The sequence below is a fragment of the Brachionichthys hirsutus genome, chromosome 8 (genome assembly GCF_040956055.1).
Source record: "Brachionichthys hirsutus isolate HB-005 chromosome 8, CSIRO-AGI_Bhir_v1, whole genome shotgun sequence".
In the NCBI taxonomy this organism is placed as follows: domain Eukaryota; kingdom Metazoa; phylum Chordata; class Actinopteri; order Lophiiformes; family Brachionichthyidae; genus Brachionichthys; species Brachionichthys hirsutus.
Window position 1 is genome coordinate 12,024,452 of NC_090904.1, and position 18,967 is coordinate 12,043,418.

At 41.6% G+C, this 18,967-nt stretch overlaps 3 protein-coding genes across 3 annotated transcripts; all 3 read right to left on the minus strand.

Moving 5' to 3' along the window:
- Positions 1–644: 644 nt before the first annotated feature.
- On the minus strand, positions 645–7,328 carry tfe3b (transcription factor binding to IGHM enhancer 3b). The gene is made up of 9 exons (XM_068742849.1): positions 7,300–7,328; positions 5,217–5,430; positions 4,901–5,125; positions 4,399–4,494; positions 3,659–3,770; positions 3,500–3,556; positions 3,298–3,373; positions 2,976–3,123; positions 645–2,645 (listed from the first exon to the last, which is right to left on the minus strand). Exons 2-9 carry the CDS (start codon positions 5,406–5,408, stop codon positions 2,181–2,183), a joined length of 1,371 nt encoding a protein of 456 aa, XP_068598950.1. The 5' UTR covers positions 5,409–5,430; positions 7,300–7,328; the 3' UTR covers positions 645–2,180.
- Positions 7,329–7,864: 536 nt separating this feature from the next.
- Positions 7,865–12,220, minus strand: gnl3l (G protein nucleolar 3 like). Its single transcript, XM_068742574.1, has 15 exons — positions 12,195–12,220; positions 12,079–12,122; positions 11,734–11,844; positions 11,349–11,465; positions 11,171–11,254; positions 10,769–10,904; positions 10,570–10,673; positions 10,336–10,480; positions 10,160–10,247; positions 9,899–10,076; positions 9,681–9,823; positions 9,467–9,603; positions 8,870–9,009; positions 8,618–8,792; positions 7,865–8,434 (listed from the first exon to the last, which is right to left on the minus strand). The coding sequence occupies exons 1-15, from the start codon at positions 12,205–12,207 to the stop codon at positions 8,382–8,384; spliced, it is 1,668 nt and encodes a 555-aa protein (XP_068598675.1). The 5' UTR covers positions 12,208–12,220; the 3' UTR covers positions 7,865–8,381.
- Positions 12,221–13,245: 1,025 nt separating this feature from the next.
- Positions 13,246–14,879, minus strand: opn1sw2 (opsin 1 (cone pigments), short-wave-sensitive 2). The gene is made up of 5 exons (XM_068742307.1): positions 14,501–14,879; positions 14,261–14,429; positions 14,013–14,178; positions 13,633–13,872; positions 13,246–13,350 (listed from the first exon to the last, which is right to left on the minus strand). The coding sequence occupies exons 1-5, from the start codon at positions 14,877–14,879 to the stop codon at positions 13,246–13,248; spliced, it is 1,059 nt and encodes a 352-aa protein (XP_068598408.1).
- Positions 14,880–18,967: the final 4,088 nt, after the last annotated feature.

The following is an 18,967-nucleotide window of genomic DNA, read 5'->3' on the forward strand; positions in this document are numbered from 1 at the left end:
TGTCATGACGATCTGTCTCCTTGTAACGTCTGAGGCAGAAGCCTCTGCTGAAACCAACTTGCTCGGTCACTCCGGTGAAGTGGCCGGTGCCGTATCGACCCGCAGCCCGTGCTCTGTGGCCAAAGATCAGCCGAGGCCTCTCTGTGCCCTCCTGCCAAACGCTCTGGAGGTTTACGACGCGAGTCAGGCCTTCACATCGACGAGCAAGAGTCAACTCAAACCCACCCCTATCAACACTGGGCCAAGTGGTGAAGGTAAGGATGCAAAGTCCTCTCTATAATCTGTCCTCAAATTAAAGCTCTCCTCTCTCACACGTCTTTCTCCAAGAACTATGTGCTGCAGTCCTTCTGGCCTGTCTCTTCTGTCACCCGCTGGACTGTTTGCTGGCGACAGTGAGAGGGTGCAATGGATGCATCTGGTCACTGTGCTCGTCCCTGTGCAGCTGCGGGCCCGGCGGGCTCCTGGACGTCACCCACCACTGTGACCTCTGCGGGTGTGTGGACCTTCACCGCTGCTTCTGCGACTGTTCCATCTGTGAAATCTGCCTTCACGCCACGGAGTGCCTGGACCTCGCAATGGAATTTTCCCAAATGTTATTCCATTAATAACGAACAGCAAACGGCCACATCTGATTTTTTTTTTTAACAATCGGAAAACTTTTATTTGTTCAGATCTTGTTCAAAAAGAACTTTCAGGGACCAAAGACACAAAATGCTACCAGTTTATAGTTAAGTCAATGTTACCATAAGTTATAGGTGAAGGTAAGACTTGGTTAATGAGATGAAAAATGTTACTAATTCTGTTCAAGCTTATGGGGACTAGAACAATGCGGTCGGCAGCAGAGCAACGGAGGGGAGCTGCTTTAAGCTCAGAATAGGTACGTTCTCAAAGACACTCATTTTGTTTGTATGTTATCACAGACTACACAATAGTAAAACATTTAAGTATGGTTATAACTTTGAGATTGTGTTGGAGGAAAAAACACAGTGCATGAATGTCAAAGAAAAAACTACACTTATACACAAATGTTAAGCACCAGACAAACTAAATGCCTTTCAAACATCTGTGGCGAGTGTACATAATTGCATTGCAACAGGCAGCGATACCTTAATCATCAAGGAGGTGAGGGTAGTGGTTGGTTCAAAAGAAGGTCAAACCGTCATCAACTCGTGCGTTTGAGCAAGAATATATTAAAAGATCCGTGTCTATCATTTAAAAAAAAAAAAAGGTCATGCCAACTGGTAAAAATCACTGTGACCACCAAGGTTAACAATATCTGACAACACGGATATCAGCCAGGAGAAAACTGCTTATCAAACTACTATTAGGTATCAAAGAAAATAGTTATTGATCTACAGTACTAATGCAAAAAGGATAAAATTGTTTTGAAATTCTCACATGATCTTGAATTTCCACTGAGCGAGTTTACGTATTTAAAAATAAAATGCTTTGTAATTTCTAGCTACTCTGGAAGAAGTCCCGCTTTGGCCGACTAGCTGCAGCAGCGAGTGATTTTCCACTACTTGAAAGGTTTATTACAAAATGTATGTAATAGCGGTTCAATATGTGCATAATAAAAATCAGACAAAAACTCTCAATATGCATAGACTGCCATAAAATTAGGTGCAATTAAAATTGCTCAAAAAATTCTTATATACAATTTGCTGTAAATATTCCACAATGTGCCAATTCACTTTACAAGGATCCCTTCTCTCTAGCTGCTGGGGAATCAGCCCAACATGGATGATCGCTGCCGTTAGCAACCCCGGATCCCAGTCAGTCAGAAAACAAAATGTGTTGACATCTCTTAATAAACAAAGTCATTTATGCCAATGTTTGAAAAATGTTTTTAAAAAAAGTCACAACTTTATCCCTGTTACTGAGTACATAATTGTAAAAATGTCCCTCTTAAATCTCAGAAGAAATCTATTTAAGTCCATGCCTCTATATAATAATCCATTTTAATATTGTAGTTCTAACCATGGACATAATCATAGGAACAATAACACCTAAGTCTGTTCGGCATACAAAGTCATGAAACAACATTTATGCTCATTTTGATCACAACGTTTGCTGTTTTTCTTTCAACTCTACAACCCCGTACTGTAAATGGATTCGTGATATTTAAATATAGGTGCCGACATTCTTGTCCCGACAGGCTTTGACCACCACAGTGCTCATCATAAATCTTCATCCATCTCAAGGCTGCTGCTGCGACTGCTGGTTTTCGAGGCACCTGGTGACAAAGGAGAGAAGAACGGCTCGGCCACCCTGTCTGGGGACGGGGCGCACCCGTCGTCCATGAGGATATCTCCCAAACCCATGTCAGTGTAGAGCGCTGAGGCAGAAGTGCCGTCCAGCTCAGTAAAAGTCAGGCTTCCGAGGTCCAGCGGGCTGCTGATGCTAACACCTGCAGTGGAATCTGAGGAGGGCGGGGACAGAAAAGAGGCTGGCATCGACTCTTGGGTAGCTGCCGTAGCCAGATTGAGGTGGTTTTGGGAGGTGTTGCCATTTGCAGCGGTGGCCAGAGCGCGGCTGTCCTGCGTAACCAGTTGCTGCTGAAGCAAGGAGGGGTCGGTGCCACGCCCGGATGAGATGCCGCTTGGAGAGGAGAGGCCGTGGACACGTGCTTGAATTTCCAGCTCCTGAGAACAGCAGAACAACTCTGTACATTCAGACACCTGTCCTGGAATGACTGACATTTCATTGTGCAAATCGTTTTTATTTTGCATGTAAAAAGTAATTTCCATATAGTAAAAGGTACATTTTAGGGTATTTTTTAAGTATTATCATTAATAATAATGGACAAGTTTTTCTAGTTATTTGTTTAGTTCATCCTTTATTGGCACTCTCACTTTATGCTGCACTCATGATAGAGCAGCTCGTTTCATTCAAAGACACATGGTTTCTTGCTTATATGTGGGCTTAGTTGCCAAATATCGGTAGAATTCAGTCAAACAAATCTTGACACTGACCTGGATGCGTAGCATTAGACTGTGATTTGCGTGCTCCAGCTTTTTTTGACGCATCTCGACATCCTTGGCTCTGTGCTGCTCCTTCTGTAACTTCCTGATGTAGTCGACAGAAGCCTTCAGAATGGTGCCTTTATTCCAACGCATCTCACTGTCGCCATTGTGAAATTGGTAAATATGTGTGTTGTACAGATAATGGAGTAAAACAAATGACACAGAAAACAGGATTCTTTTTTTTTTTTTACACTCACAAGGACTGAATTTGAAAACCTTCAGATTAATAATTCTGCAATGGAAAATAAATATTCTGGATCATCAGACTTACGGGTCAATTGACTTTGGTATCAGAGTACCCAGTTCCTTTATTCGGTCATTGATGTTGAATCTCCTCCTCCTCTCAACTGTAGACAAGGAAGAACAAAGAGGAGAACTACGTTTACCTTGAACACTCAGTGTTACGGAGCAAGCATTATTGGATACACACAGACGTGAACACTAACTGTCTACACAAGGGAAGCGCCACTTACTGAGGTTATGGTTATCTTTCTTCTGCCTTTCTTTCATTATCACTTTGACCTCTGAATCTGAAGGATAAATTAATATGGTTTCAAATATAATATAAAACTTAAATAAATGTTCTCTAAAGCATTAAAACAGTCAAGAAAAAGGTTGAAAAGTTGCATTACCATTTATTTCCCTTTTAATATTTGGAAGGTCAGCAGGGCAAGAGTTGCTGACAGTGAGAGTGGGTGCTGCCATTCCTGGACTGTGGTAGACGTCCAACAGGTTTCCTGGGAGCTACAGGAATAAAAACGAAATATGGCACACCAATGTCGCTCATTGGTATTAATCTTCCCTATTCCTGCTTCAACATTAAGAGAAAACCAGTTCCTCAAGCTCAAAAAAAGAATGAAAGCTGTTTGTAAACTTCACAGGAGACACACGCGACAAGATAACACAGGAACCCTGGCAACATATTTATCTAACATTTAATGCTAAAGCACAAAGTCCAAACATTTCACAACATTTTTGCAAAACTCAATATAAAAAAATAAAACCTCGTGTCATTTTAAAGAATGGAAAATTACCTCGATGGGGTTCATTTTCTTTTCCTCCAGCACCATCACCATAATTCCCATTTTGGTCTCGGTGAAGCGCTTTCTGTCTGTCTAGCTGCTACTCTGGCCGCTACAATGAGTTTCACTTCACTCTATCTTCTATGCTCCGACAGTTACGCCCCGCCCATGCTGCACTTTTGTGATGAACGGTATGCGAGTGTCAAAGGTGTGTATTTGCTCACACATCTGCAGAATTCCACACGAGACCCCGGTTGTTTGAAGTTATCAAGATCTGCCTGAAATCTACTGCGAATGTGTGAACTTCAGAGAAAGCTATGAAAATAAGCTATTCTATTCGGTTTTCATACCGTATACGGCAACTGAAGACCCGAATCGATCAATGTAATGATGTCATCATTAAAACTGGACTCGAGGCTTATGATGTCATCGATCACGCCGTCAATCTAGGAGATAAGGTAGACAAGCGTGATCATGGGTCAGAAAGTCCTCATGGGTTAAATGCGTGGAATCAATGGGAACCGTAAGCAGTGCGTTTCGTAAAGTGATCTTAATTACACCCCTTGTGCGTAAGAGGCGTGTCTGCGTGGTTAAACACAAGCTGTAGTATTCATCATGCTATTGTGACAACAGGCCAAGAACGGTACGAAAACACAAGGCATGTATCATCACGGTGGGACCTTTAGAAGTAATTACGCTCGAAAAGAGCAGGGGGGGGGGGGTGAACCTCCCAAAAATGCACTGTAAATTTGAGGAAATTGTTGACACAGTTATCTCATCTGGTTTAACGGCAAACCAGCGCTGCAGGAAACAAGTCAAACCACTAAGATCAACGTGGCAAAGTTCCCTCACTCCTTCTTTGTTGGATCCGATGTTGAGCAGAGCCATGGGGCTGTTGGGAGCGCTGCTGACATTAGGAGCCGCTTCAGGGGCAGAAGTGGACTGCGGCACCGTGGACACGCCCATGGTCTGTGTAACTGCCATGTTGCCCAGGGTGGTGGAGAGATACTGCTTCACCTGTTGCCTCTGTGCTTGCTGTATGTGGTACTTGGTGGGGTTCTCCAGATGGCTCTGCACCTGATCATTAAAGGTTTATTGAGTACTGATATCCCGACCGACTCGGCCTCAACAGAACACAAGGACGAGCTGGCGAACGAGGTGCGCTTACTTTCAGCACCTCCACGGGAACCTGTGCCGGGGAGGGGCGGGCAGCATTCGGGGGCAGTGTGACAGAGATGGCTGGAGTGGAGTCAGAGGCCCGGAGCTGAGAGGCAGAAGCCTGCTGCTGGGCCTCACGTCTCTCCTGCTCCTGGGCTTGTTCTCGCATTAGCTGCTGTCGCAGCAACACACGTGACGACATGGCTGAAGAGCGATATCCAGATCTAGGGATGAACAAAGAGTACTAATGAGTGACATGTGACATTTCATGTTTTTACCGAATTCAACCCTTCATCCACTCTTTTACTCTACAGATGATGAGTTGGGGGCGTGTCCAGATGTTTGCATGATGTTGCATCCATCAAAATACAATAAAACCAACTACAATCCATAATACCATTGAGCCACATTGAAGACATGTGACCTTTGACAGGGGTTGGGAACACAGCTAGGTAGTATCATTCTAAAGCCTCCCAACTGTGTTCACTTTGTGTTCAGATGATTATTTTTAAATATTGATTCACCAAGCCCTTATGAAAAGAGTTTCCCATGTCACCTGACAGGTTTCCAACGATTACGGTATGCAACTCCATATAAACCCCCAATAGCTTAGACACACACACACACGGGTCAGGATAAAGTGCGTACATTAGCAGCTTTCACACAATATGGCAATGTGAAGCACTCCCCGGGAACTTTTTTCAGTTTAAAAATCACAATGCCGTCTGAGAAAAAAAGTGTTTTATTTCCTCAATCCGCTGCTTTGTTCGTGCCGATTCCTCTTCCACTTTCCATTCCTCTGTCGCTTCAACCACTTCTGCTATTCACTTCTTTCTGTCTGCCTGGTTCAGCTTGTGTGTAGCTTTGACTAGAGTTAAATAAAATTATTTTCCAACTCCATGCTCGAATGTTAAACGAAACTAACGCTATATATGTTTACAATGTTGATAACATTTTGTATGTGTGGACGAGTGTGGGGAGGGCATCGTCGCTGCTTCTAGGAGACTGCCAAGGGGAATTTACTTTTTAAAAACCAGAAACACAACAAGGACTTACTTCCTCTTTCAAAAGTCAATGCGCGTTAAAATTCAGACGAAAAGCATTCAGAGGCGCCATCTCCTCTGACCCAACCCTCAACGGAAATGTGTGCTGCAATCTGATAAGTCCCCATTTCTTGTTGTTTTAGAAGTCATGGCTGTTTTATCATCTGCTCTCACAAGGAAAAGGCCGATCTGTTGCCAATGCGAAGCCCAACTGGCAGATTTCTGCAAAGGCCTATGCGCTCTACAGAATCTGGTACTCATGCATCTATTATGGTGATGCACTTCATCAGTCTGTTATCATTACTTATAAAATACATATACAAATTTAGTTTTTCCCAGGTGTTGTTCGGACTACAACAGCTCTACACTACTTCCTTGTGCACAAAATGTGACTGTGCCTACACACAAAAAAAAAAACACCAAAATCGCATGACAACGTTTTGGGATAAAAATAAATAAATACCAAAATAGTTCACGCAGAAGAGCACACTGAGAGCTGTTACCTCACAAACCAATAAGTCTTTACCTCCGCATTGAATATCTCAAATAATACTGTACATCCTCAGATCTCTACTTCAAACCAAACAACAGTATTACACAGTACTTCTATTTCTTACACAACCTCGCCATGTCTCCCAGTGCCCGCACACACTCGTCGTTGGAGGTCTAAGTGTACCATGTTCACTCGCTAAGTTTCCAAAAACACAATTTAATTAGAGAACAACGATATGTCGGTCAGAAAGCTTCTTCATATGTTAGAATATCGACTGAGGGGTTGGCAGCGCCTTTAGCTGTGCGATGAGATGAGACGGTATGCCTTAAAGTGAAACGATGATTTAATTATGTCATGTCATATTGAATATATGAAGAAGTTCGACGAGCCATTTCAACACGTCTATCGAGTTTTCTTTCCGTAACTACAGCTGAATTAAACCAGTTTCCAGTCACGCTTGGCGGAGTCCACTTGACAGCTCAGAGGTGCGAACGGGCCCGAGCATCGCTGAAGGCAGATATGTTCAAAATGTTCGTGTAACAGCGGAAATTACTTACCTGAATTCTCTAACTGGAACAAGGTTGACTTTTTTTGGGGTTGAAAGCTGTTTTATATGAAAAAATAATAATAATGGAAAGGAGGAATCTGCACTTTAGCTAGCTAGCTAGCTAGTTAGAGGTCTGTAGTTGCCGAAACGTTAGCTTGCACCAGCTAAATAATTTTCTCTTGAGAAAATACAGTAACATATTTATTTGACGTTATCACAGCCATAAATCCCCGATGCTCTTCGGTTTCTTTCCCATTTTATTTGAGTCGGCTAACAGGGCTTCTCCTCACAGTCGCCAGCTACCCTATTTAATGTTGTTTACTTCGGGCCCGACTGAGTGGGGTGACGTCATCTCCTGCACGTTACCCGGAAGTAAAATAAATTAATAAAAATAAATTGACCCGGAAGTTGTTGACGGCTGAGTCGCTTGTATTTTAAAGACTGCCAGTACAGACCAGGTGTAGAAGCAGTTACTTAAATATCAAACTAGCGTCGTTGGGCTGCATAAACACGAAGCACGACATAGTCAGGATCCCATTATACATTTAACTGATAGAAAGAAAACATAACTGTCCTTGTCAATTGAACTGTTTATTAACCGCACATGGGAAGAAACTTACATTCTTCAAGAAACAAATGCTTGAAATCTCTATAGTTTGAGGGGGCGTGGGGGAAATAGCACCACAATAAATCATACGAGATGTGTATTTAACTCTCCTGGAAAAGGTATTCATGTTTTTAAGTTATACCCCAAAAACCCTCAACTGAACAGGAAGAGCCTAATTTCTACTTGTAAGCATTTCTAATTTCTATGCTTACAAGTAGAAATTAGGCTCAGTAAAGTTCCTACAAATTAAAACGTCATCACTTCAGTACTTGTTTGATGCATGTGTAAAAAATAATCAACCCTTTATCCTACCGAAACATGGAGAAAACTCATACCAGAACCCCCCCTGATGGATAATAATTAAAATCTTTATTAGTTGACATATTTTCACAGCAATCAGAATACTCGTACACACAAAATAAAAACTGGAAAGTAAATATTCTCATCAACTTTTATTTTAAATTATTTCATCAGCTGTACAAGAATTAAAAATCCATTGCAGCCGTCAACGTGTCTGAGAGTTTGGTGGCAATTTTGTCTGCAAAGGGGGAAACAAAGACAAAAACATGTCAATTCTATTTACATACTTTAACCTGTATGATACTATATGGAAAACACATTAATTAAGTGTGTGACATGCTGATGCATTTTCTTAACATTAGGCAACAAGGAATTCTAGCATGAATCCCCTCACACCACAGACGGAATAATTTCTACAAACCAGCTCTTTTCTGCTTTCTTTTCCTCTTCTTGCCGGCGGCCAGCAGGGCCTGGCCCTGCTGCAGAGGATCGATGTTTATGATATCCATTAAACCTGGAGCCTTGGATGCGGCATCATTCCCATTCGAGTCTGTCTTTGACTTTTGAGATTTTATCTCTACCGTCATTGGTCCAAACTATGTAGAGTGAAAACGAGAGTTAAATCAACCATTTCACACCTCTCTTAAGGTGTGAAAAATGCCATCAGTAACACCTCTGGGTCCTGCTCGTCCCCCATAGATTCAGTTTCATCTTTAAATTGTGACTCTTCCCAGGACGGTTCCTCTTGGCCACCGTGTGTCATTCCGGTGGTTTCCATACAGAATCCCATCTGAGTATCTGGACAAGATGATTCTGTAACACAAAGAACAATCCACCTTTCAACCACTTTTTTCATTGGCGTCTTTATTTACAGAAGCCAGTTGATATGACTAAACTCCCACAGATATTGGAAAACTGCAGCGTATACAGGATTAAATAAAGTATCATGGAATCAATCACCTTCTCTGAGGAAGCTGAAGTGTAATGCTCCCATCCATCCAAAAAATATTTGCAGGGGTGGAAAAAAAGACCTTTAATATATGTTGTATTGAGTCATTTAGACCAATGAAGTTTGAAGCTATTGCAAACGGATTATATATATAGTATATTTAAACAGTACATTTTAGTACTTCAGCTTCAGGAAGTATGTTTTGCTCAAGAAAGTGGTCAAATTAAAATTGCTGACAGTGGACTGTGACTATCTCAAGTGTCTGGGACACTGCTTCCAGATACCACTTGAAGTAAAAAAATAAAAATAAAATAAAAATACCTGCAAGAACCTCCTGATTTCCTTTTTCCAGCTCATCCCAGTCAAAAGCTTTCCCCATCTCTGTCACAATCTCAGCGCTAACGTGTGTCGGTAGAGTGTGCGTCTCTGGGGGGTGCGTGAAGTAGCTGATCCTTCCTCTAGATAATAAAACAGGTGCTAACATTACTGGTTGACTCTCATTTGTCAAACTGCTAAAATTATATTTTTTACTCACCCTGTCCAATCCATCAACACACCCTTAGCTGCTTTGTCAGTATCAGGCAGGCCACCTTTTCTTAGCTTGCCTTGGCGTTTAGCAAGTAGTGACAAAAACTCCGGAGCCGTGTGGAAGTCTGGAACTTTATAGTGATCCATGATCTGTACATCAAGACAAATCTGGCCATTGTTGTGCTTTTTATACCCACTGTTTGTTAGAAAGGTGACATCACGTACTTGTGTTTTGTTGCAGCGGCGAAGGATGGCTTCGACGGGTGGAAGAGGATCCACCAGCTGTTCGATTTTCACACAGTTTCGAAGAATCATTGCAGCATCAGTCGTTGAAGTTGCCATGACAATGCCAGGGCAATCGAGAAGCTTAATGTGTTTGTCCAAGTGCACCTCCTGAAGGCACCTGAAATCCATCCGTCCCACCCGTAAGACAAAGACAGGGATTCACAGGCATGCAGGTTTGACGTCAGATGTACCAGTACTTACTTGGTGACGCCGGGAGTGGCTCCGACGCTGCATGCACGAGCCCGCTTCAAACTGTTGATCAAACTGCTCTTTCCCACATTAGGAAACCCTACCAAAAGAGGGAATAGCCCAATATTCAGCTTCTGATAAAATCAAGCTCAGCAAAGGAAACGAGGGTGTCTGGATGTGGCGCTTACCTACAACACCCACAGTGATTGCCGTCTTTATGTCCAAGTTGCGACAGTAGTTGGCGAGTAGCTTCATCAAGCAATCTGCACCGATGCATGCGCTGCTAGTTAGCAGCTCGGCGGTCGCTTGTGTCACGGGGACATTACTGCGCTTCTGTCCATGACAAGGGATGGAAGAAAATGTTTACTTTAGGCAAACACTTTGCACGTTCGATGTTAAAAATATATATCTTAACTGCTCACCAAGTTCTTGTTCTGTTGCTGGGTAGATGCTTTGAAAGCTACAGTAGGGAACTCATTGCGAAGATACTTAATCCACTTTTCTACAATTTCTTTTGACACCAAATCTGTTGAAGATTAAACCAGTGAAGCGTATAAAAATCTTTTTACAACATAAACACACACAGATCCTAAAACGATAGTTCATATTTCAGTAGCTTACCAATCTTATTAAGTACCAACACAATCTTTTTGTTTGTTCCACTTTGAATGACTGCCTGCTCCACCTGAGGACATCTGCAGCCGAGAGGGTCACGCGCATCCAAAACCTCCAAAATCACATCGGATGCTTCAATTACCTATAAGAAACAGTGTTTGTCAACCCGCCTCGTCCGAATCTATTGCATTTCTCCCACACAGCGTGATTTAGAAAGCCGAATATCTACAGCATACACTTCTATGTGCATATGTAGAGGTCTTTGATGAAGATTATGCCGGCAATGCTGCTGATTAGGAGAAAAGTTGATGAACTCTCAGTGATCATGTTGCGAATATGACTCGAAAGTTGTGACATTCAGCTGTTAAGTAGCAACCATTGGTATGTTTGTATGCAGGAGGTACAGACCTTTTTAAATTCTCTGTAATATGCTTTTCTTGAACTCTCATTTTCAAAATTCACGTGTTTTTCTAAACTTTGCATTTCCATCTCCTGTGAACACAGAAAAAAAAACATTATTTACTTCATGGAACGTTGTATAATATGTAGTTTTTCCAATTTTAGTTTGTTTCCAATTTATGATTACCTTCTGTTCAAATTCCTTTTGTCGCTGTAGGATGTCATTCTGAAAGTTTTGCAAGTTTCTCCTCTTCATCTGCTGTCGATCTCGAGAGACTTTCCGCTTCTCCTGGAGGAGCTGAAGCTAATTGGGACAGATGCAAATTGAGAGACTGGTTAACCTTGAACGATTATCAGCAATGAGAAGAAAGAAAGCCTTTATTTTGTCATTGATACGTTATAACCGTTACACTGCAAACACACAACGAAATTTCATTTACACCCTTGTACAACGGTGTAAAACAGTCACAGGCATGCATATATAATCATATACTGTATGTAACATATATGCATCATCATGTAACCTCAGGTGAAAGTATAGGAAATTTTATTTTATTGTTTTAAATGATCACCCTTTGCTTCCTGATTTCCTCTGGATTCCTGTGGGCTTTGACACACTGCGAAGGTGATAGCTCTGAATGCTTTGTCCGCCCTGAAGAATCATCCTTTCCTCCAGCTGCAGTCTGCGCATGGAAAACACAACCAATATTTTGTTATTAAAATATATTAATGTAATTTACAACATACAAAAGCAACGATTCATCATCAGCATATCTCTCATACTTCGTAAATTAAAATCTTACACTAACCTATACCTATAAGGCTGTCAAGCAAGTTTTAAACTGTAGCATCAGCAGTAAGTTAGCTGTTAGCATCAGATAACATTAGCCGATAAAAAAAGAAACGTTAACGCTTACCTTTAAATTTCCGAGGAAGCCCAGACGCTTGGCTCGTTTTTGTTCTGTAAGAAAGAATCGATTTAAAATCACCCAGTTATTTAGTGACTTATCTATTTAGCAGCAGAGATACGTACTAGCTTTCGACATGACTCCCCCCCCCCCCCAGGATCTGTTTCTAACTTCACGTGTAGCTCGGAAGGCTGCGCATGCGCACAAAACAGCACCTTTCTCTTTGGTGTTTACTGGCAGTGGCAAATACCTAGCAAGCTCCCCCTACTGGATTGGAGTTGTATTTATTTTTTTACTTTTACGTACTCCCTTTCTCGTTCTTCAGTGTGACAGATGACCTAGTATTCTTTCCTGATTTTGTGCACATTCATTGATAGCTCTTCTGACGTCAAGCTTATACATGTTTGTCTTTGTGCCTGATATTTATGGGCAGTATTGATTTCATATTGGCTCAATGTTTTATAGCGATTGTGTTTTTGCTGTCTTCCCTCAACTTAAGTAATGTCCAGGTTTTAGCCAGGGAAAACAGATTGTTTTGAGAGAGGAGATAAAGAAGCAATTTTTGTCAAAATGGAAAAAGGATGAAGACACCATCTATCAGCAACATACAATGCAGTATTGACCTCTGTCCCCAAAATCCGCAACCCCCCAGTCACACCTGGGTGCAACTCAGCGAAGCAGCGCACATGAAGGTGGGGAGATGACAACCCTTCTCCTTATGGATGCTAATGACTCCTGAGGATTTAATGAGGTTTAATCAGGTTTTAAAGGTCCCATATTATGAAAAACTCACTTTTCCCACGTTTCCACACTACTATTATGGCGCTCGCAATGAACGTTCTTTTGCTGGCTGTGATAAAACAGAATTTTAGAATGTCTTATTCTCTGGAATTTTACTATTGACTTAAGAGTAAGAGTTTAAGGTAATCAATTAACTAAAATAAAGCAACATTTTATTTTCCCTACATCTTGGATTTATCGTGGAACTGCATGTTGTGCCGCTACCTAACATCAAGAAAATACAGACGCTTTTATTATTATTTTTTTGCTATTTTTTAATTTGCATCTTAGTTATGATTTCTTACTTAAACTTCACATTTCATACACACTTACATTTATTGTTATTTACATTTCACAATCATTGCCAGCAGAGGGATCGTCAATCTTCATGGCCGTCTAAGCAGGTCCAACCTTGGAGACTTCAGTCACCGATTGTGACGTTGATGATGATTCATCCTCACTTCCGCCCATCCCCAGCATCATCATCATACAGGAACGGAACTACAAGGAAACAAACAGATTGCTGAAGCAGCTACAACAATAACAAACAACAAGAAGTAAAGCAAAAAAGAATCTGTCCTCCGGGTCCTTTATTTGTCCTTAAAATCCTCCATGAAGACAACTGAAAGAAAAATGCAATATCACTGAATCCCCTTGGTGCAAGTTTTGACTTTGCCTGCACGGTGCATCTGTTCGTGGGACTGTGCTCTAAATGCAAACTCATATTTCACTGCAACCAATCAAAAAGTGCATCCGTTTTCAGATTAGTTCACGTTGGACAACCTGTTTATTGAAGAGGACGTAGATAATCGGATTGTAGACTGTTGAGGCCTTCGAGAAGCAGGAAGGTATGGTTGCCACCCTCAGGTCGAATGTTTGTCCACGGTTATTTACAACCCAAAGGGAAAAGGCGGTGTAGGGCAGCCAGCACACCAGGAAGCCGAACACCATGAGGACCACCATCCTGGTCACCTCCCTCTCTGCCTTCTGGGTGGAGACGGACTCCGCCTGGGCCTTCGCTGCCTGTTGACGAAGAGAAGTCAGTTTAACCTTTTGTACACAACATAAGAATAACAATACAATGTGAATGATTTCAGTAAAACAAAGAACTACATTTTAGCCTTCATTTTTAAGGTGTTTTTGCATACTTTTGCTTGTCTTACCATTTTCATCATAATCAGCAGCTGAGTGTAGCAGAAGACGATGACGGAAAAGGGAACAGCAAAGCAAAAGCAGAAAAGGAACATCACATAAGATTCGTTGTTGTATTTGTTGTTTGTGGTGTACCAGTCTGGACCGCAGGCGCACTGCAGGCCTTCTGGGATATACCTGCAGATTTAAAGGCAAGAGTGAGCAGACAGCCCAGCAAGATTAGATCCGGTTGGAAAAAGGTTTGTTCTCTGTTGCTCACCTGCTCCATCCACACAGTGGAGGAACTGAAGCAACTAGCGCAAACACCCAGGTCAATGCGCAGCAAGCAATAGCATGGTCCGGCTTGAAAACAAAGTTGCCAAGTGGTTTGCAGATGACCAGCCATCTTTCAAAAGCTATCACGGCTAAAGACCACAGGCTCACCATCCCTGCGAAGACAGAAATCATTAGATTCAACTCCTGTAAAAGACACACATATCTCGAAACTGAGCAATTGTACCTCCGAGCGTAGCCAAGAAACCTTCAATCTTGCATCCTAGTGGTCCCAAGATGAAGTACCTGTTTGCAAAGCAGACGCATGCAGTGAAGGAGCCCACGGAGGCTACAAGAAGATTGGCCACGGCCAGGTTCACGAGGATGTAGTTGAGGTGCGAACGGAGCTTCTTGTATTGAATGGTGCATGCGATGGTGAGGCCGTTAATTCCGGTCCCAACTACAAATAAAAAGAGCATGAAACCCGCCATGGAGTAGAAAACACTCGAGCTCCCCAAATGGTCCTGGGGAACCAGGAAAGGGCTGAGCAATGTGATGTTGTTGGTGTCCAGGCTGATGGGGATCCAGAAGTCCTCAGGCAGCTCCATGTCACGATTTGCCCTCATTGTTTGCTGATCAAAACCGTTAGACCTGGAGCGTTCTTGTGAGTTTCTGCTTGCCTAGACACACATATATGTTGTAATAAAAAGAAATGTTCGACATGCAAATGTGAAAGCAGTCACGCCTGTGTCTGTAACAGGGCTAATGAGAGGGTTAGCCCGAGTCTGACTTTTATAACGCTCTCCAGGTTGTGACTCATCCCCATTAAAAACTTAACTGACAGATTCTCTGGGGTTTGATTAATTAGTATAAGTCATTTAGTGGGTTTTCCTTCCTGATGCTGCCAGAAAGGATTGGCCTTGCAGTTCATGTAACGGGAAGAGACCGTCTGTGCCATGTTTACAGGAAAACGGCCACATGCAGCAAATTTAATATTATAAACTATTGTTTATTATATATATGAATATATATATATATATAAAATAAACAATATATATATACATACACAAGGTAATGGTTAGAAAATATCTGTTTGTGCCTGTCTAACTGCTGCTTAAGGGATATGGTTGATGTTTAGTTTGAGAACGATCCTCTGAATTTTGAGTGTGAGTGCTGAAGGTTACACACACATCTTGCTGTAGGAAACCTCACCACATTGGTCTCACGATAAGAATCTCAACGTGTCGTTGTTTGCAGAAGCATAACCTGCATGCACTTGAATCAAAAACATATTTAAAATACATGTATGTATGTGGAAACAAAACTTACAAAATATATCTGTATCAGTAATTTCTCATCATATCTGTTGAGAGTGAAAGCACAAGTTGTCCTAAAATTGTCAAATATTTGTACCCACGTCTAAGATGCATAATAAATCACTGTGAGACGGACTTCCTTCTGCCATAAGCGTTCTCAGCATCATCTTAATTCCTGTTTCCTAAGGAAGTTGGCAGCATGTCTTTGCCTGCTAATCTGTTTTCTAATAATATTAAATCCTGTAATCCCACAGAGTGAAGCTCATTGTAATCCACTCTACTGGTTTAACTCAGGCTTTGCGTTAACTTTTGGCATTTTGCCTCCTTCCTAGCGATTACGGAACAAATAATACATTACAAACACCACATAAACTGCAGAAGGTGTTCACTGCATGTGAAATCAATATTTTCTGTGTTGTTTTTTCCCCAAGTGAAATGTAGTCTTTATATCATTTTGAGGCATGCATTTTTGTGATAGTCAGTCAGCTGTGCAGCACGTTCAATTGGATCCAGTCTGGAGGGAAGGATATTTCCTTGGATCCAGATAATCCAGTCATCGGAGGTCATACGTCAGATAAACACTTAGTCTGTTCTTGGCTAACTTGCTTGCTGTTAGCATTAGGACGGATGATCTCTACCTTTGCTATCGCATCAAGATCAAGGAAGGATTACCCTTTGTTGAGCGTGGATCGTAACACAAAGCAGTACGCCTCCTTCATTCCACATGAGAATTCCACATTGTCGGATGCCTTTGGGAAAGATGGCAAATAGCATATCGACAGACTGACCTATCACCAGTGTCCTGGTTAAAGCAGGCTGTGGTCTTAATGTCATTGTAATATGTAGTCCTGTGTTGACTCATACATCATCATGCAGAAAAATGCACACATCATTATCATCTGGTGGATTTGAACCCGAGCCCGTCTTGCTAAGAGGAAACAGTGCTGCCCATGGTACCTCTGTGTCGCCCTACAATCAGTTAAACTAGTAAATTCAAACAGTAAATTCAACTTACAGTAAGCAAACAGCAGAGAAACGTAACAAGCTTGTTTCAGTATCATAGGTTAAATAACGGAAAAATACAGTATTGTACTGTGTTTGAGAACATGCTGTTGGAATAATGATGACGAATTACACTGTGGGTGAAAACTCACGTTCATCAAAAACCTTAACTTCCCGCTGTCACAATCCTTGATGCTCCCCATTTGTGAGGTTTTACATCGTGATCCCTTTAAGTTCAGCTCTCCAAACTTTGCCTAAGACTCTTACAGCGTATTACATTACAGGTGGTTTAGAGAAGTAAAGAAGGTCAAGGTGTTCGTCTGAGCTCCGTTGACCTACTCTGCTGTGCACTTGCTCACTCTGATGACAACAGGCATCCATGATTCACATATCTGTTTCTGGTTTTTCAGGACCAAACAGATTCCAGTGAACAATTGTTAAATAAGCAAAGTATGAAAGGCTGGGAATGAAACTGAAATTATACTGCGATCATCATTGTGACTGATCTAGTCAGTCACAATGATGATAAACCTAAACATGATTTTTAATCAATCAATCAATCAATTAAATCTTTATTTGCAGACACAATGGTCCAATTAAAAAGCACACATAACATTTACAACATATACAACGTTTACACAGTAAACACAGTAATCCTATAATAACATCAGGTACCAATGACACCAAATGCCTGAGTTAAACGTCACAGCACTTAGGCTTGGCTGAGTCAGTGTTCTGATGATGTCATTCCCTGAGTCATGCAGCCGACATATAAACCTGTATGACAGGTGTCTCAGCTGAGCATTAAGGGTGAAAAACTTGAGTCGTTTTTCAGTATGAATCCAACAAAGGGACATGTCTGGACACGTCTGTAGTGAAAACACCGGGTTGATCGTTTTATAGTAATGCACTAGTTCTGTCAGTGGAGGGCGCACTAGTGGTGAATGTGGGCGTGGCAACTTTAGCGTCTGATCGTACATTTCTAAATTAATTCTTGCACACAATTATTTGTACGTGAATTAACTATATAAGTAGATTCATGGAACAATAACACCAGCATCCCGTGCAATGTCAAAATAAAAGTTGTTCCCGCACAGATGTCGCCATCTTTAGTAAGGGACAATAAGCCTAGTGCTATAATACAACTTGTTGTAATTAAGCTTAAACTCCTTCCATCAACTTCTAAATGTAAACTTCATATTATATTCGAGTCTTCGTTGAAGCACATCACTGTAACAAGCGTCGTTTGCTTCCCTGGAAAGTCAAATAATAAAAAACTGCATATGTTTTTGTCTGAAATGGTTAGCGAGCTGGTCTCTGTCGCCATGTTTACTTTGGGTGACGCCAAACTCTCTTCCATTTTCCTCCGCCTCTGGTTGTCAAGAAGATGGCAGCTTCCAGGCAGGCATGAGAGGAAATACTTCTTCACAAATCGAATGAATTTGGATAACTGCCGCAAGATTAGACCACATACCAGTGTTTTTGCAATTACTGCATCGAAATAAGTAAGTACAATTCGAAAATATCGCGTTTTTATCGCTTTGTTGTGTTTTGTTGTGGCAAACCGTCCGGCCATTTTTCTTGTGGGACCTGTATACCCAGGCCGATTGTCGAAAAGATGGCTGCTTCCAGAGACGGCATGAAACATTATAACTCTCTTTTTATGCAGTTTAGCTCAGTTTAGTAGCATTTTGAGAGTGTCATTGTGATTACACTTGTATCAGGTAAGATGTGCATATAAACGTCAAACTGAATTACATTGCATTTAATTGTAAGATTTGTGGATGGTTTGACAGATGCCAGCCATACAGCTAACGCTATTAGCCTTCGCAAATTAGGTTGAGCAACTAGCCGCTAGTGCTAACAGGCTGTAGCTAACGTCAGAAACGACTCGAATACTACAACTTTTATATTTATTCTATATCGCAGTAAAATATTAAACGGGAACGGGGGTACGTTCTCTCTACATATTCTACACTTTAAGGTTTGAGTACTTCCCATGTCAATAATAGCATTATAGGGTTGCCGAAAATGCTACGCTTGTTAGCTACAATATGGCGACTCCCAGAGAAGCATGAAAATAGCCGACTCTTGACAACGGTGTTAGATGTAGGTTAAGTCTTTATAGCAGTCATACATTGTTTAGCTTTATTTGCTTATCATCAAGCTATTGAATTTCATTTTAGTTTTAGGGCATTTTGTTGTCTGTGTATTTGGCTAGCTCTCGTGTATTTTTCTTTCTCAGTCGCTTCCGCCATTTTTCAGACGGGCAGTAGCGTTAGCGCACTTAGCGGGGGTTTGTTTGGTTACAAGATGGCTGCTTCCATGGATTGAATTCAATGGTTGGAAACAACTAAGCTAGCAAAAATGGAACTTGTGTGCTGAAAAGGTTTCAT

Excerpts from the sequence above, each read along its gene's own strand:
- opn1sw2 (XM_068742307.1), bottom strand. The coding sequence starts at position 14,879 with ATGAGGGCAAATCGTGACATGGAGCTGCCTGAGGACTTCTGGATCCCC. Across the intron at positions 14,430-14,500 it reads TTTCTTGGCTACGCTCGGAG|GGATGGTGAGCCTGTGGTCT; the intron begins GTACAATTGCTC and ends CTGTCTTCGCAG. Across the intron at positions 13,873-14,012 it reads TGCTGATTATGATGAAAATG|GCAGCGAAGGCCCAGGCGGA; the intron begins GTAAGACAAGCA and ends CTTCGTCAACAG.
- tfe3b (XM_068742849.1), bottom strand. The coding sequence starts at position 5,408 with ATGTCGTCACGTGTGTTGCTGCGACAGCAGCTAATGCGAGAACAAGCC. Across the intron at positions 5,126-5,216 it reads TTCCCGTGGAGGTGCTGAAA|GTGCAGAGCCATCTGGAGAA; the intron begins GTAAGCGCACCT and ends TTTAATGATCAG. Across the intron at positions 2,646-2,975 it reads GTCTAATGCTACGCATCCAG|GAGCTGGAAATTCAAGCACG; the intron begins GTCAGTGTCAAG and ends TGCTGTTCTCAG.
- gnl3l (XM_068742574.1), bottom strand. Across the intron at positions 11,845-12,078 it reads GCTTCCTCGGAAATTTAAAG|ACTGCAGCTGGAGGAAAGGA; the intron begins GTAAGCGTTAAC and ends TTCCATGCGCAG. Across the intron at positions 8,793-8,869 it reads GGGACGAGCAGGACCCAGAG|TTTGGACCAATGACGGTAGA; the intron begins GTGTTACTGATG and ends CACTCTACATAG.